This window comes from Carex rostrata, chromosome 10 (assembly GCF_964058835.1).
Source record: "Carex rostrata chromosome 10, lpCarRost1.2, whole genome shotgun sequence".
Classification (NCBI taxonomy): domain Eukaryota; kingdom Viridiplantae; phylum Streptophyta; class Magnoliopsida; order Poales; family Cyperaceae; genus Carex; species Carex rostrata.
Window position 1 is genome coordinate 3487040 of NC_135927.1, and position 16944 is coordinate 3503983.

At 35.2% G+C, this 16944-nt stretch overlaps 3 protein-coding genes across 4 annotated transcripts; 1 reads left to right on the forward strand and 2 right to left on the reverse strand.

The window, feature by feature from the left end:
• Positions 1–5394: 5394 nt before the first annotated feature.
• On the forward strand, positions 5395–7095 carry LOC144560701 (uncharacterized). 2 transcript variants are annotated; one of them, XM_078309948.1, is made up of 2 exons: positions 5395–6442; positions 6907–7095. In XM_078309948.1, exons 1-2 carry the CDS (start codon positions 5401–5403, stop codon positions 6942–6944), a joined length of 1080 nt encoding a protein of 359 aa, XP_078166074.1. In that variant the 5' UTR covers positions 5395–5400; the 3' UTR covers positions 6945–7095. The 2 variants fall into 2 exon arrangements, with proteins under 2 accessions (XP_078166074.1, XP_078166075.1); XM_078309949.1 differs by having other exon boundaries at positions 5395–6385.
• Positions 7096–12649: 5554 nt separating this feature from the next.
• On the reverse strand, positions 12650–14627 carry LOC144560715 (uncharacterized). Its single transcript, XM_078309966.1, has 3 exons — positions 14578–14627; positions 14361–14489; positions 12650–13306 (listed from the first exon to the last, which is right to left on the reverse strand). The coding sequence occupies exons 1-3, from the start codon at positions 14611–14613 to the stop codon at positions 12827–12829; spliced, it is 645 nt and encodes a 214-aa protein (XP_078166092.1). The 5' UTR covers positions 14614–14627; the 3' UTR covers positions 12650–12826.
• On the reverse strand, positions 14613–15762 carry LOC144560874 (protein GOS9-like). The gene is made up of 4 exons (XM_078310098.1): positions 15568–15762; positions 15109–15327; positions 14720–14758; positions 14613–14627 (listed from the first exon to the last, which is right to left on the reverse strand). Exons 1-4 carry the CDS (start codon positions 15760–15762, stop codon positions 14613–14615), a joined length of 468 nt encoding a protein of 155 aa, XP_078166224.1.
• Positions 15763–16944: the final 1182 nt, after the last annotated feature.

The following is a 16944-nucleotide window of genomic DNA, read 5'->3' on the forward strand; positions in this document are numbered from 1 at the left end:
GCTAATTTTGGATCATCTTTCAACAAACTATAGAAGTTCATCATCACTTCCTTACATCACATCATCAAAGTACTGAGTTATTACAAAACCAAATGGAACTAGCTAATAATTAATTTAAATAAACAGCCAACTAAGAAGTGCTGCTAGATGATTCCACCTCCTCTCCATGTTGCTGGTAAGGCACTCTCTGAGCATCCACACTGGTAATGATCATTATGTTGGGTTATGGGAGTACAAACAACAATAAAAGAATGCAAGGTTTGTTGCTACTTGACAGAGGAATAGATCAGAAATAGAGAAAACATAAAAACTGTGCTGCAGTGCCAGTATTTTTCAGAATAGAAACACAATATATTTCATACGCTTAAGAAAATTACATAGTTCTACAGAATTTAAAGTACAAGAGATAACTAAGAATAACTACCCACTAATAACATGTGCTAAAAATAATAACTATACTGAAAAATAACTTGCAACACTCATAGCAGTTTTACACATCAGAAAACTACTCTCTAACCAACTTAATTTCTGCAAATTTTCTAGAACCAATTTCTGAATTAATTTTCAACACATTATACCTGTCGAATAATTTACCAAGGCAATGATCATTAGAATAATAGTTCAAAAGGTTTTGTGATTGGTTTGTTGAAAACACAATTCATTTCGTAGTTTGGAAAGTGTCCAGCTAACTGCACTAAACACAAGTAGGAAACCCATCTGTAAGTATTTATCTAAAGAGCAAGAGAATGTAACTGTCTTTAATAGTAACCCAATTCTTATAATGTTGTTGACTTAATCCCATCGAGAACCATATTTGTTGAGTGAAAAGACATTGGAAACATAAATAATTGGTGGTCTCTACCCCTTGGAAAAATATACATTTGACACTTCCCTGCCGGCCCTTTCGACTAAGAGTAACTTTGGTCAAGATTTTATTTTTGGTGATTAACCACATAAACACCTTGATCTTATGGTGTGTGGGCACCTGCCCCCACAATAAAGTATGAGAAATTCTAACCCCACCAAAATTAAGGAACTTGTATAATGACTTGACTAAAAGAAATTCCAGAGGGTTCCCATTTCCATGCTGTTTTATCAATTGCATGAGTGAAAGAAATAGTGCTAATTTTGTGTAGGATCTGAACCCATTCCTCACATATGACAACATCTAGTTGTATGGTAAAAGAGGTTCTCCCTCCCCCCCCGCGAGTAGGTGATAAGTTCTTTCCTTGTAATGTTAGGTTTTTCTTAAGATTATCATTTTCTTCAACACCTAACATGGCAAGCTAGATCAATCTGTAACAATATAATGCAGTATATCTACTGTTTGGATTAGAAAAAAAATTAGGTGTACTTCATGACAAATTTTAAAAATGCTAGGTCAATATATGAAACACTACAATATAATCTCTTTTATATTGTTTGGATCTGAGAAATTAGGGGCACTTCTTTAAAAAACTAGGTGGAAAAAAAAAAGACGACTGGCCTTGGCAGCTGCTGCTAGGCTTTCAAACAAAAAAGAAAAAAAAGAAAAAGGAGATGACCAGCGGACAGTTGATATAGTAATATCTATTATCTCATCAAGACTGACAAAAAATACTATAATTTAATTATTACGTCAAAATATGTTGTATTTGCTCATAACTATCATGATATCCTATTATATTGTGATGTATTTGAACCCTTTTGTGGAGTAAAATGATTGAACCAATTACATTTGTTTCGAGATCTACTACTTTTTTGTGTTGCCAGTTCATACATTTGTAAGATTTATTATCATGTGGTCTCTTATATAAATTTGCAACTTTTTATTCTATAGTTTGTTATATATTCAGCTTAATGTGCCGACACATACTTAAATCCTGAAATATTTTTCAACGCATTATTAAAAATGACCATTTGAAAACTGTCAATTTAATTCGTTGAAAGCTCAGCACCAGCAAGTTTTCATGTAGGCCTTCTCGGAACGACCCCAATCTAATAAGCTCCGCATGATAATAAACCAAAATTTTAAAAAGTCAATGATTCCCTTCTTAATTTGTATACTAAAATAAATTGGCATATAGCACCCATCCAAGCATAATTGTCTAAATAGTTATTGTTCATGTGAAAAGTCGCATACACAAAATTCAGTATTAGTGACTAAATTGATTGGAAAAAGTTTAATTTTCACAAAAAAAAATATAATTCAGACCATTTATTTCAATCATAACTGAATTACAAGCTCTGGAATCAGTAATGAGAAATCTGGATATATAATAACTATATTACTAGGATAAAAATACAAACAATAGAAAATTGAACTTAGCAGCGCCTAAGTTTGAAACCTTGAACAACCCACGAACAACAAACTGAAAAAGATAACTTAGAACGAGACTCGAAATCACACCGTTCGTTTTTCGTGTATTCTCCTTTAATTGTGTGCAATCAACATCTTATATCTTCCATTGTAGCCTCATCCAAAACTTTAAGGACCATATAAATCTTATTTTGCATTCTTATTTGTCGGAAGCAATTGTTCACGTATTTACTTTATGTCCACATGAGTGAGGGATCCATAGAGTTTCTGTTGAGTGGGGCATCCTTAACCTATAAATATTACAATTGTGAAAAGATGAGCTGTAAAGGCGCCAGCTAGAAGATTTGGTCAAGATAGATATGCGCCTAAACAGAGAAGATTGCAAGCCTGCATATTTAGTTTATTTCCTTGTACATTTACATTCCTAAAATATTAGATTCTCTCCTTGTATGCATATATTACTAAAACAAAAGAAACTTGGAGGCCAATCCTGTTGGGATATAAAGGATGGTCTAATCTCTTGTAAGAAATAATCAGTGAAAAGAAATAAAATAAGGGAGGGCGGTTTGGGGAGTGTGGTGTTATTTCAAATTATGTTCTGTTTTTTGTGACATGGTATCAGAGCCTGTCACACCCCGAGACAACCCGCCACGTATTTATACGTAAGGCGTGTGCACATCACATACATTATCAATAATAAATACTCATGTAATATTTACAAGTCCAACAAAGTATTGTAATATTACAAGTAATTCAAGCACATAACATAAATTCAACATGAGATCAAGACAAACAGGGCAAACAAACCGATAATTGCCATGTTAGTCAATGTATCCACTTTCACAGAGAGAATTTAAAGTTCAACTAAAAGAAAATAAAAAAAATACTTGAGCCATCTGCTTGTTGACCCCCTCATCCGCATCCCTCCTATTCGTGCTCCTCGTCGGCTTCATCATTTCCTGGAACCCACATAAAAGTGGAACGGGTGAGAGATCGAACAGTCTCTCAATATGGGATTTAGTTCCAGTCCCGGAATTTGTCAAATTTACTTATTATTACAAATAGAATATAAATATTATATCCTCACATGTTATGCAATATTTAAAACACACACACACACGTACACTTCTTTAAATATTTTTCAAGTTTTCTGTTAATCCATTTATTTGCCAATCCAGTGGGAAATCCATCCAACACTGGAAGACCACCACTCCGCTGGGAAATCCATCCAACAACGGAAGACTTCTCACTAGACGGGGAATCCACCCTACGCTAGATATTGGCTGTCTCACTAGACAGGAATCCACCCTACGCTAGGTCTTGACCCGTGACGGGAAATCCATCCAACGCCACGTTGACGAGGGGTCTAGTCGAACCTAGACCCAATGTATACATTCCAACATGCATTCAACACATGTTGGCCCCTTTCCTTTAACATATCTATTACCTTTTACGTTCGTCATTTAACACTACACGATATCATGCTCAACACACCCTACTTACAAGTCTTATGATCGATATGAAATAATCCTATTGTAATTCTAAACAAGCCAAAGGGATTGTTCGATTCAAGATGCACAATTCCAAACAATTAAATAAATAATATGCATAGAAAACGGTAAGTACAATTTGACAAGGTCCAGAAAACCCGTACCTGCTATTGTGGTGTGGTTCGCTACCGCTTCTTCGTCACTTTTTACTTCATAACTCAGACCTAGACCATGTAACACGATTCTCAAATTAATATCTATACATTTTCTTTTATTTTCATTTATCTGTTACTAAACCGTCAGTTGAGTACATATGTCCGATTATACAATTAGGTATAAACCGTATAATTTTTACCCTAAGATCATATATATTAAAATTGGTTCTGACAAAACGTTTGTACCTATATAAATATAACATAATTTATTTCTCATGACACATTAAAGTGTATATAATGGAGTTTATGACCAGAACGTATGTAGATATATCAAAGTTGATTTAAGATTATACATAAAATGGAATTTATTTATCCAGATAAAAAGTATATATTATTTATAAGTTTTTAGACTATAGTTCTTTGTAAATAAATAAAATAGTTCTAGGGTTATCGGTGAATAAATTTCTAGGGTTATCGGTGAAAAATTACAATCCAATAAAATAATTTTATAAGTTTGATGTAACTCGGTGTGGTTTCAGAAAAATCTAAACCATCAACTTCTAAAGATATAATATAATTAATTATCATTCAACGGAAAAATTACAATTTGACACATCATGAAACCTTAGGAACTCATAACTATTAAAATCATTAACAATTGCCACCGGTTACAAATTAAAGAACAAAGATACTTTTATCTAATGATATAATACTTCCCAAAAAAATAAATAATTGTTAAAACTTATATAACTCTCCAAATTATTATCAAACAAATCAATGCCGTATGAATTTTATATAATAATTATAAAGAAAAAGAAGCAAATCGGTAGAGATAAAAGTAAAGAATTATCAAACTATAAATCAGTTTAATTAATTAATTGAACCATAAGATAATGCATACATGAACAACGAAATTATTTACGACAGAAAGAAAGAATCAAACATCTAACCTCCTTCACCTTTTTAATTTTCTGTGGTTGATTTGGCGGAGAGGGATACCGAGATATGCACAAGGGTTTAATTAATCATATATATATATATATAGCGAAAGGTTCTCAAATTGGATCAGGGAGACGGTTAATTTGGGGAAGTTATCTATATTTAATTAGAGTCATAACTTTTGAACATAATGCAACTCTTGGCCGATATCTAACTGGATTATTTATTTTATTTTATTATTTATTTTATTTTTATGATTTGGCAATGATATTTATATGGACTATATAATTTCATAGATCTATATCGAATCATTTGTTTCTTGTCACGGAAGTTTAATTTGGATAAATGAAAGAAGAAAATTGACATATAAGGATGAACAAATTTATACGCTATTTATGTTGTACCTTAATTTAGTATTCTGATTTACGTGGCGTTACATAATCATTTATATTTTTAAAATAGAATTTTCAATTAGATCGTACGTACATAAAATTATATAATGTTACAGAGCCTCACGATGGCTTCCCTTGACCCACCACAAAAGTCTAGCGACTCAACCGAAGCAACCACTTTACTTGAGCGGCTTGCTCAGATTCTCTCACAACCATTGCCTCTCAAGACGGAGCAACCATCTCGCTCAGGGACAACTGATGACCGAACCCCACCTATCTCGGTGAAACTAACCGGGCATAATTATGGCTTATGGGCACAGGTAGTTGAGATGCATCTTGCAGGCAAGGAGAAATTAGGATACATCAACGGCACTCTACCGGCTCCTCCTACAACTAATGAGAATTATGCAAAATGGTTTGCAGAAGATTCAACTGTCAAAGCCTGGCTTATTGGGTCTATGGATTCTGCACTAATAGGTAATTTTATTCGTTTCCCTTGTGCCAGAGATGTTTGGAAAGCAGTTGTTGTAGCCTATTTTGATGGAAAAGATAAAACCCAAGTATATAACCTTAGGAGAAAAGTAACTCGACTCAAACAGTCGGGTAGACCACTTGAAGAATATTTCAATAACCTACAATTTTTCTGGCAAGAAATTGATTTTAGGCGTCCCAACCCTATGGAATGTCCAAAAGATATCGAAAAACATAACTCTCTAGTGCAGGAAGAAAGGGTGTATAACTTTCTCGACGGTCTTGATGATCGTCTGGATAGTATACGGGCTGAAGTGCTCCGTATGGAGCCATTTCCGTCCATTGAGGAGGCTTTTGCCAGGATCAGACAAGAGGATGTGAGGCAGAATTATCATCTCGAAAAAGTGGAGAACAACACACCCGTGGCTATGGTGGTAAAGGAAAACGAGGCACACCTGATACCAGCGAGAAGTGGGCAAACTAAGCCCCGGCCTCCACCTGGCGGATGTACACACTGTGGGGGGATCAAGCATACCAGAGAAACCTGTTTCAAGTTACATGGGTATCCCGATTGGTGGAAGGACCCGAAGAAGAAGAAACAGCAGGGCAACGATGCAGGCAAAGCCACCATCGCATCAGGTAGCGAAGTTTCATTGGTTCCTTTAGTAAACCGTGAGAAGGCCTCATCAATTGAAGGTAATCTTTTCTATAAATCTGATACATGGGCTGGAATTAACTCTCAAAACTGGACCGAATGTAGAACTGGAGCTAGTCACTTGGTTTCCGCTGCCATGATACAGGCTGGGCCCAATTCCGAAAAATCTGGACCAGGTCAGAACTTGGTCAGTACAGGTTCGTCCTTTATCACAAGTAGATCCTCCAGAGATGCATGGATAATTGATACTGGCGCTTCAGATCACATGACCTTCTGTAAGAGTGATATTACAGATAACAAAGAACCTAGAAAATGAAAAATTATAAATGCAAATGGTAAAAGTAGTCCAGTAACGGGTGCTGGAACCGTGCACATATCCCCTTCAATGACCTTGTCAAACACCCTCCTAGTTCCCTCATTAACTACAAAATTGTTATCTGTCGGACAAATCTGTGAGGAACGTAGCTGCGCTGTACTAATGTACCCAAAATTTTGTCTTTTTCAGGATATCCTCACGAAGGAGATTATTGGGTGTGGTTCTAAGAGAGGAGGGTTGTATCACTTGGAAGACATAAATGAGGGCAGAGCACTTAGTACTTCTAGTTTATTTTCAAATTGTAAGAATAAAGTGCTAATTTGGCAGAAACGATTGGGTCATCCATCATTTGGTTATATGAAAAATCTTTTTCCTGAATTGTTTGAGAATTGTGAAAATCATAAATTTGAATGTGAAACTTGTATCAAGGCAAAGAGCCATAGGGTATCTTACCCGAAAAGTCTAAACAAGTGTAGTAGTCCGTTTGACTTGGTCCACTCTGATGTTTGGGGTCCGGCACCAATTACCTCAACAACCCAAAATAAGTGGTTTGTGTTATTTATTGACGACTGCACTCGCATGACCTGGCTTTACTTACTCAAAAATAAGCATGAAGTAATTGATGTGTTCCAATGTTTCTACAGAATGATATACACACAATTTGGTAAGAAAGTAAAAATGGTCAGAAGTGATAATGGGGGAGAGTTTGTGAATCAGACTCTAAAGGTGTTCTTTAACAATGAGGGGATTATCCATGGGACGTCTTGCGTCGGGACTCCACAACAAAATGGAGTGGCTGAGCGAAAAAACCGACATGTACTTGAAACTGCAAGAGCTCTCATTCTCGAATACAATGTTCCTAAATAGTTCTGGGACGATGCAGTTATGGCAGCAGTCTATTTGATTAATAGAATGCCATCCACGGTATTAAAATTTCAAACTCCTTTACAAAACCTTTCCTCCTTTCCAATCCCCTCAACCTTAACCTTACCTCCAAGAATTTTTGGATGCATCGCATATGTTCACATTTTAAAAACACAACGAACCAAACTAGATCCGTGTGCCGAAAAATGTGTTTTTTTGGGGTATGGATTGCAAAAAAATGGTTACAGGTGTTACAACCCGATGACAGGAAAGGTATATGTGACAATGGATGTTACATTTCTTGAAGAGAAAGGCTTCTATCAAAAAAACAAACACCATTTTCAGGAGGAGAACTGTGAGGAAAATGGTATTATAAATCCGTTCAGTATTAACCCCGACCCAGGAGATGTGTCTGTTAACCCCGATATTGAAATAAACCGTGTCCATCCAATCAGCCCACTGAACCATATGCCGGACCCGTTGAACAGCCTGCTGAACAAACTCACGGCTCGGGTATGCAACCTGATGACTCGGGCCCTATCCACCTCAAATCGGGCTCTTCCTCTCAGAGCCCATGTTCTCATCCCAATACATATCAAACCGAATTTCAGACCCAGCGCAGGTTCAACCCAGATAAGGTTTACTCAAGGAGGAAGTAGCCTAACATAGCCACTGAAAACAGATTTCAAGTTCTTGCAGATGAAGATGAAGAAAATGTGATACAACTCCCTTCTCAACCACAAAGCCCGGCTCCAGAGGATATCCACGAGGTAACTAATCTGAACTCAAATACAACTAATGTTGTTTATAAGCTACCTCACAGGTACAATAGGGGAAGGGAGCCAGATAGATTCAAACCTGATGAATGGGACAGGAGGAAGTGTTCATATCCAATAAGTAACTATGTGAGCCTGGACCATCTTTCCGGGCAAGTAAAAGGATTTGCTGCGAATTTGTCAGCCATACAAGTTCCTGAACGAGTAGATGAAGCAATAAAAGATCCAAAATGGACAAATGCCATGAAGCAAGAAATGGAAGCTCTAGAGAAGAATGGTACGTGGGAATTAGTTGAACTTCCAAAAGGAAAGAGAACTGTCGACTGTAAGTGGATTTTTTCATTAAAATATGATGTAAATGGGGTAATAGAAAGATACAAAGCCAGACTGGTTGCAAAAGGATATACCCAAACCTATGGTATTGATTTTCAGGAAACTTTTTCTCCTGTTGCTAAACTCAATACTGTGCGAGTTTTACTTTCACTTGCAGCAAACTTGGATTGGCCACTCCATCAGTTTGATGTGAAGAACGCGTTTCTACATGGCGATCTTGAAGAAGAGATTTATATGGATGTTCCTCCAGGATATGAAGTAAAGAATGATAAACCAATGGTGTGTCGACTAAAGAGATCGCTGTATGGTCTGAAACAGTCTCCACGTGCGTGGTTTGGGAGATTTAGCAATGCCATGAAAAACTATGGATACCAGCAAAGTGACTCCGACCACACCCTGTTCCTCAAGCATAATCAAGGTAAAGTCACTATACTCATTATTTATGTCGATGATATGGTGATAACAGGAGACGATGTAATGGAAATACAAACTCTAGAAGAAAGGTTGTCAAAAGAATTCGAAATGAAGAATCTCGGAGGGTTGAAATATTTTTTAGGAATTGAGGTTACACGATCCAAACAGGACATTGTCTTGTCCCAGAGAAAGTACGTGCTAGACCTGCTCACAGAAGTTGGAATGCTAGATTGCAAACCAGCTGACACACCTGCAGTTCAAAATCTGAAACTTGGAAGTTATCCGGACCAGACTCCAACCAACAAGGAAAGATACCAGAAATTGGTGGGAAAGCTGATATACCTCTCACAAACAAGACCTGACATTGCTTATGCAGTAAGTATGGTAAGTCAGTTCATGCATTCACCAAGTGAAGTACATATGGAAGCAGTAAATAGAATTCTCAGGTATCTAAAGGGTTCCCCGAGAAGAGGGATACAGTTCAAGAAACATGGACACCTAAAGATCAGTGGCTATACTGATGCTGACTGGGCAGGAAATGTGACAGAATGTGATAGAATGTGGCTATACTGATACTGATGGCTGGCTACTTCACATTTGTTGGAGGCAATCTAGTAACATGGAGAAGCAAGAAACAGAATGTGGTAGCTCTTTCCAGTGCAGAAGCTGAATTTTGCGGCATGTCTAAGGGATTGTGCGAGCTATTATGGCTAAGGAAACTTATGACCGAAATTGGGTATGCGCCACAGGAGGAGATGGATCTATTTTGTGACAACAAAGCAACAATTGACATATCTCACAATCCGGTGCAACACGATCGAACCAAGCATGTTGAGGTGGATCGCCATTTCATAAAACACAATCTTGAAGACAAGATCATTTGGTTTCCTCATGTCAGATCAGAGGAACAATTAGCAGATGTTCTGACTAAAGCTGTTGATACCCGAAGTTTCGACAGCTCATTGGGCAAGTTAGGTATGGTGGACATCTACCAACCAACTTGAGGAGGAGTGTGAAAAGATGAGCTGTAAAGGCGCCAGCTAGAAGATTTGGTCAAGATAGATATGCGCCTAAACAGAGAAGATTGCAAGCCTGCATATTTAGTTTATTTCCTTGTACATTTACATTCCTAAAATATTAGATTCTCTCCTTGTATGCATATATTACTAAAACAAAATAAACTTGGAGGCCAATCCTGTTGGGATATAAAGGATGGTCTAATCTCTTGTAAGAAATAATCAGTGAAAAGAAATAAAATAAGGGAGGGCGGTTTGGGGAGTGTGGTGTTATTTCAAATTCTGTTCTGTTTTTTGTGACAACAACCAACTAATTAATGGAGGATTAAAAAACATAGTATTAACATTGTTTATATCATGAAAAAAACTTAATGAATAGAGAAGGTTTTTATGACTTTAATTAGTATAAGATGTGTGTGGGTGCATACAAGATAGTTATGTCCGAAGTCATGCTTGATAGCTTTTCCAGTGGCCTTGTTCATTAACGCAAAGGCTCCCTGCCCCTCTGCATCATAATTTGGTATACGGCTTATTGCAAACTAAGATCATGGAGAACTTGGCATGCAGTCCTGGATAAGAAGCTGGCGCTAATACAAATTAATCCAACTGACCACAACAACTTATATTAGCTGCGGACCATAGCTTGTTATTTGTTTTTTTTTTATTGGTCTTCACCAGTTTATTTTTAAAGTAATTTGTTATTTTATGCCGTCCTCACGATAGCTTATGGGATGACTTAATCAACTACTTCATAGAGAAGCAGTCTTGTTACCCGCCCTTATCCCTCATATAATATTTTTTGTTTTACCGAATTTCAAGGAATAAAACTAACCAACCAAGCATGAAATTAGAAAATTATTCTATGATATTTTATTAAAAAGATTTCTTAAAGTCTACACTGCCTTATATTTCAGTTTTGGTTGGTTAACTTTGGAAATTACTAGAACATGTGGCCAATTAATGCCTAGACACATTTGAATGAAACATGCATGTTCGTTCAAAAAATTAAATCTGTGTGTAATACGATGTAGACATGCCACGCAAGATTAAGATAAGGTCCAAGTTTAGCAGGCTGAGAGGGGGGGACAAAGTCTTAGAGGTGTAAGACAATAAATGAAGACATGTGGATTTGTTCTTTAGAATGGAGATCACTTGTCTTTTATTTTTTTGTCAGAATTGTTTATATAGAAACAATAAATAATTTACAGCTTACCCCTAAATTAATTTTCATCCTCTATTAATTGAACAAAAATTATTTATAACGCCCTTCTTCAATTTTTTTCATATTTTTCATTTTTTTAGTTACACTACTACAGAAAATGCGATTACACAGGGTTAACAATGCAATTTACACACGGATTTGCTACCGCGTGGGCGGACGCAGAATTTTTGTCATGTAGGGGCAATAATCGGATTAAAATAGCTTATCGGGTTCAAACCTATTAACTAATCGGGTACTACATAAAAAACATTCAAAATAATAAGAAATAATAAAAAACATTTAGGAAGACAGCAGGGAGGAATTGATTCAGATCTATTGGGTGTCAATGGGTATGTTACTGCACAGCCCCTCATCATTGTTAGGAAGATAGCAGGCAAGTGCTTGCAAGTATTAAACAATATCTCTGCACATCAACTTACATCTCCTGTTCAAGTTTTGTGGCAAAATTATATCACCGACTACTGGCCTTTGTGCAAAACAAAAGGAAAAGAGTATATAAATGCTCGACGTAATGAAAGCATCATGCCACACAACAGTGAATGAATTGAATGATATATAGAGATTGTATGATTTGAGATATCATAAAATTTGAAGTATTAATTCAGGAATGAAGCACTGTCATAAGGAAAATGAATTTGACGGATCTGTATACAAAAATGAATTGCATTAATTCACTGTCATAAGGCATCATGCACTCATTAATTAAGGAATGCAGATGACAAAAATTTAAGTTAGGCAATAATTAATAAATTGCTCATTGATCATCTATCCTTCACGCTCCGCTCTACTTGAGAAAATAAAGAATTGAATTAGTGGTTAGCACTTGGCAACACTCACATACTGTTTCTAAGCGTTCCTCATATAAATAAAGCAGCTAGTTAAATAATATATTGCTTGCCTACACTTAATAACCAACAAAACCAAACGAGAAAAAATGTTATTAGAATGGGAGAGAACAGAGGTAGCATTCCTGTTTTTTTGCGACCTATAGACCAAGGAGTGGGGAAGGGGTACCAACGTTTATTTTTTAATTATTAATATATTTTTTTTGCTGCACCGTACAATTCTTAATTTCAAATACTTTCTTTGATTAAATCAAGATCGAATCCATTTCTATGTATTAAACCTACTTTGTAATTCAATGGTTGGATTGGATTGATTGATAAAAAATATAAATAAGTAATATAAATACAATAAGAAAATATCATATTTTAAAGGTTTAATATAAAATTTAAATTGAGCAGCAAAATTTGATCTGTTAGACGTTAATAACATTTGCATGCACAAATGCATAAAACGATCTTGCATAAATAAATCTCATAATTTAATAAGTAAACAAAAAAAAAAAGCATTACACAACAATCATACGTACAAAAAAAAAACACTAAACAACTCAATTTGCCAATGGCACCACCAATGGTATAACGTAAAGAACAGTAATTAAAATTAAGAAAAGCGCAAATTATTTAAAGGTGACCAAGTAATCAAATGCCATTGTTGATGATGTTTTCGATGGACTGCACAGCGTGATTGGCAGACATGATGGCATCCTGGATTTTTTTCTCATCATCTTCATTGATTTTTTCTGATTTCAACCATTTCAAGTGGTCCTCAATGGATCGGACCATTTTAATGGCAGCCTTAATATCCTCCAGGTCGTTTTTGTTGATTTCTTGTGATTTCATCGATTTCAAATTTTCTTTCGTGATTTGGAAATCATCAAAGGAAGCCTTGATTTGTGTCCTCACCTTCTCCTCAATGGCTGCTGTTGCTTCTTTTGTGATTGCAGAGATGAGGAGAAGGCCATCGGAGGCCCTCAGCATCTGCAATTCACTCTGGGCTTCGACAAGCTTCTCCTGAGCAATTTTCAGGTGGTTATCAGCCATTTCTTTTGCGTCTTGTATCATATTAGCTATCATCTCCGGAATGAGTGCTTTCCAATCAAAATGGTCGATTTCTCTGCACTGATAGAAAACACAAATGAAGGGTCCGTAAAATAAACACCGATAGTATACATGAATCATGGCAGAGGGGAAATGAACTGGAACCGATGGTATATATGAATGATGTAAGAATCATAGGTTGTAGCTGATATTAAGAAAGAAATGGTATATATGAATGGCGTCTGAAATTAAGAATGAAATGGTTACAAACTGTATATTTAAAAATATTGAAATAATGTATTACTAGAAACATGTTCCAATTGCATTACATCATCAAGGATCAAGATAATAGAACAAAGTAGTCCATGATGGTTGGAAATAGTTCACATAGCTAAGTTCAAAATATTATAAAACTTATATCATTACTAAACATTTAAAGAAATTATAGAAAATTTACAGATTCGATCTTGAAAGTTATTAAAAAAATATTACAAATCAGTATTTTTACAGATAAGATCTTGAAAGTTATTAAATATATGTGAACAGTTAAAAGAAAAGAAAAAATATTACAGTACCAGCTTAGGCCAACTGCCCCCCGTGGATTTTGAATTTTTTTAGAAATTGATACGTCCGGACCAACTTTGGCCCCTTCTGGAATATTATTTGTAATTAAAGTTAAATTTATATTTAAAATTATGATAAATTTCCTTAATTTCGATTAACAATTAGGATTAGAAGTTAGCGCATTGGAAATTAGAAGTCAAACCATTGAAAATTAGAAATTAAAGCATTCTGTTTTATCTAATACCCGATTAGCTAATGGTTTGAACCATATTTACTATTTAAACCCTATTCGCTATTTTCTTGCTGCACTTTACGAAAATCGTGGATCTGCCCCTGCATAGGATTAATGATTTTTGCATTTAGAGTAGAAAATGACCAAGCATTTTTCATTTAGAAAATTAACAATCAATCTCAACTTCTAGAAATTAATAAGAAAGTCAACAAAGAGCTATCATTTAATATTGCGCTTTTTAATTGCTAATTGTGTAAGTTCTGGTAATTCTGCTACTGCGGTTGTCTGAAATTGTGCGCCTCAAAACTTTTTACAGCATAATTGTTATCCAATAAGTACCTTGGATTCCAGCTTCTTTTGCAACTCATCATTTGAAGAGCTTAATGCTTGCAATTGCGTCAAATACGCAGCCTCTGTTTGCATGAAATTGGTCTTTTGTAACTTATTTTCCATTTGAAGGTACACAATCTATCAATACATAAACCAATACTTATGAAGGTTAATTAAGATTGAGTACAAATTTAAACAAGTATGAAAAATAATACACAAAGAGAACTTTGGATTCAAGCATCTTTTGCATGTCCAATTGCATTAAATATTTGGCCTCTGTGTCCAAAAGGGAGGAAACCAAATATTGACAATCTCTCAATAAACAATATAAGAAATATATTCGCCATAGTATGGTGAGAAAAAGGTACCTGCTTGTAATCTTCAAGTACCCTTCCTGCGTCTCTATCCTGCAGTGAAGTAAATTGGAGTGAATAATATCAAAATGGACAATAATACTCGGAGGTCAACTGAATACATTTTCTATTAGATAATCCGAGGTGACAGTAAACTTGAGGGAGGGGAAAGGGAGCATAATATGATATATATATCTTTGGGTCCAAGAAGAATGTTTGGTTTATAAACTTGTAGGTATATTTTGTTTAATAGAGTCCATGGACTGATGCAAGTAAGCTTTTTATCTGCATCTTATAAAGGAACAATGCTACGATGATCTAATTGTCCATAACTTAATTACAGATGCATTTCAGAAAATAAAAAAATGGAGAGTTTTTTCATCAACAATAATAGTGTTACACACCTGGACGTAAACTCCAAGTGCGCTAAGATATTTTCCAGCCCGTCCATGGAAACCAATAATTTGACCCGTAATTGCAGGAAGTTCAAAAAAAGTTCCCTGATCTTCTCTTCCATATGGTCCAAAACTTCGCAAGTTTGTCTCAAATTTAAGTGATCTGATGTAGGACATATCAACATGTCCTTTTACAGAGGTAATGTACTCAGAATCCTGAAGAAGAATCTGAAGGACCAATAACAAAAAACAAATATCATAACTCCTCTTTTGGTGGCAAGTTTAACGACATTTGCTAAAACGGTCCTGGTAATAGTAGGATAACCTGTTATGCTTTCCACTTTTCCTTCTTTTGTTTGTTATTCTCATAATGGATCTATATGGCCATCGTTTAACCAAGAAATAAAAATTTCCACTCTTCACTCACAAAGTCGAAATCTATCATAATAGAATAGAAAAAAGTGTTACCTCTGTCGAACTTCCTCCCCATTCCGGTATGCCCCACTGCTCCGTACTCTCCAGAAGGCAATCACGTAGAAAAGTTATAGTAAGAGCTTCAATGTGTTTATTATAGTAAATGTTGACCTTAAGAATGCGAGTCACGCCATTGATATTCATATCTTTCATTTCCCCGCCATCCCCGCCACATGGTCCGACCTTCATTGTGAGAAATTGAGTCGACGCCTTCATTAAATCAACAAAGTCGCCCACACATATAATTTCAGAAGATGTTAATAAATTATAGGAAAATCTTGCTAATAAATTTCTGAACACTAATTTTCTACAGAAAATTAACATTTGACATCTATATAATAAAAGTTAGAGGGTACCATTTATGGAAAAAAAAATTGATCAGACTAGAGAGGATGGAATTATTGCTGCATTTGTTGATTGCTTTGGTGTGTGGGCTAGAGGTTCCTCGATGAGTATTTATATACTTGAGATGTTGCAACTTTTCATATTTGTCCATTTGAATCTTACAATTTTCAAGTATCCAAAATATCATGGGCAAATTTAATTAAATTTTTTAGGATGTTGGATGATATTATATCAATGACCATATTATGGTATGTGACAACAATAAGAAAAATGTTGCATTTCAGTGGTTGACCTGCCAAAGTCCACCCTAATATATATTTGCAAACATAAGCAATGGAAACCCCAAATTGATATTCCACTTTCACTAATTATTTTTGCGTTAGGTAAGCCCCTAAAATTTAGATTTATGTTTGCTTTTTATAGGTTGGACATCATATTATTAACACAAATTTAGGCTGACAACATAGTTGTAATGAAAATGATCCAACGTCAATGGTCTTTGTATCAAACGATGCCATTTTTTTATTCATAAACAACTTATCTAAATTAGTAAGCCACCGTCTAATGCATTGGGCTTGTAAAAAGTATTGTTGTCCTATTAAAGACAGATTATAATATTGAATTGCATTGTTCCAGTTGAATTCGAAAATGAGTTGCTAACATGACTCATAAGATGTCTTATATATATGTTCACATAAAATATGATATGTATAAATTTCCTATACCTATTCTTTGGTCCTTCTATTATACTTTGGTGGGGAGGAAAATTTTCAAGAAAATATTATTACATATATTTATTATGTAATTAAGTCATAAAACTGGTTTCCTTATGCTGCTTCTCAAGATGAATATCGATATCTTTTTATTATTGAACTTTCCGATTTGATGTTTTACATTTATTTATTATTGAACTTTCCGATCTTGATACGAAAAGTTTCAAATAGTTGTACTAATTGTGTTCAATTGAAATTATCTTCATAATCGAGTAATTACTACTGCAATCTTCAGTATTTCTCCCGTGAAGTA

Coding starts and splice junctions, on each gene's coding strand:
- LOC144560701 (XM_078309948.1), top strand. CDS start 5,401: ATGGCTTCCCTTGACCCACCACAAAAGTCTAGCGACTCAACCGAAGCA. Junction 6,443..6,906: donor GAAGGCCTCATCAATTGAAG/GTAATCTTTTCT, acceptor TGTCTTTTTCAG/GATATCCTCACGAAGGAGAT.
- LOC144560715 (XM_078309966.1), bottom strand. CDS start 14,613: ATGCAATTGGACATGCAAAAGATGCTTGAATCCAAA. Junction 14,490..14,577: donor AAAAGATGCTTGAATCCAAA/GTTCTCTTTGTG, acceptor ATGTATTGATAG/ATTGTGTACCTTCAAATGGA. Junction 13,307..14,360: donor AAAAGAAGCTGGAATCCAAG/GTACTTATTGGA, acceptor GTTTTCTATCAG/TGCAGAGAAATCGACCATTT.
- LOC144560874 (XM_078310098.1), bottom strand. CDS start 15,762: ATGAAGGTCGGACCATGTGGCGGGGATGGCGGGGAAATGAAAGATATG. Junction 15,328..15,567: donor GGGGAGGAAGTTCGACAGAG/GTAACACTTTTT, acceptor TTGGTCCTTCAG/ATTCTTCTTCAGGATTCTGA. Junction 14,759..15,108: donor CACTTGGAGTTTACGTCCAG/GTGTGTAACACT, acceptor ACTTCACTGCAG/GATAGAGACGCAGGAAGGGT.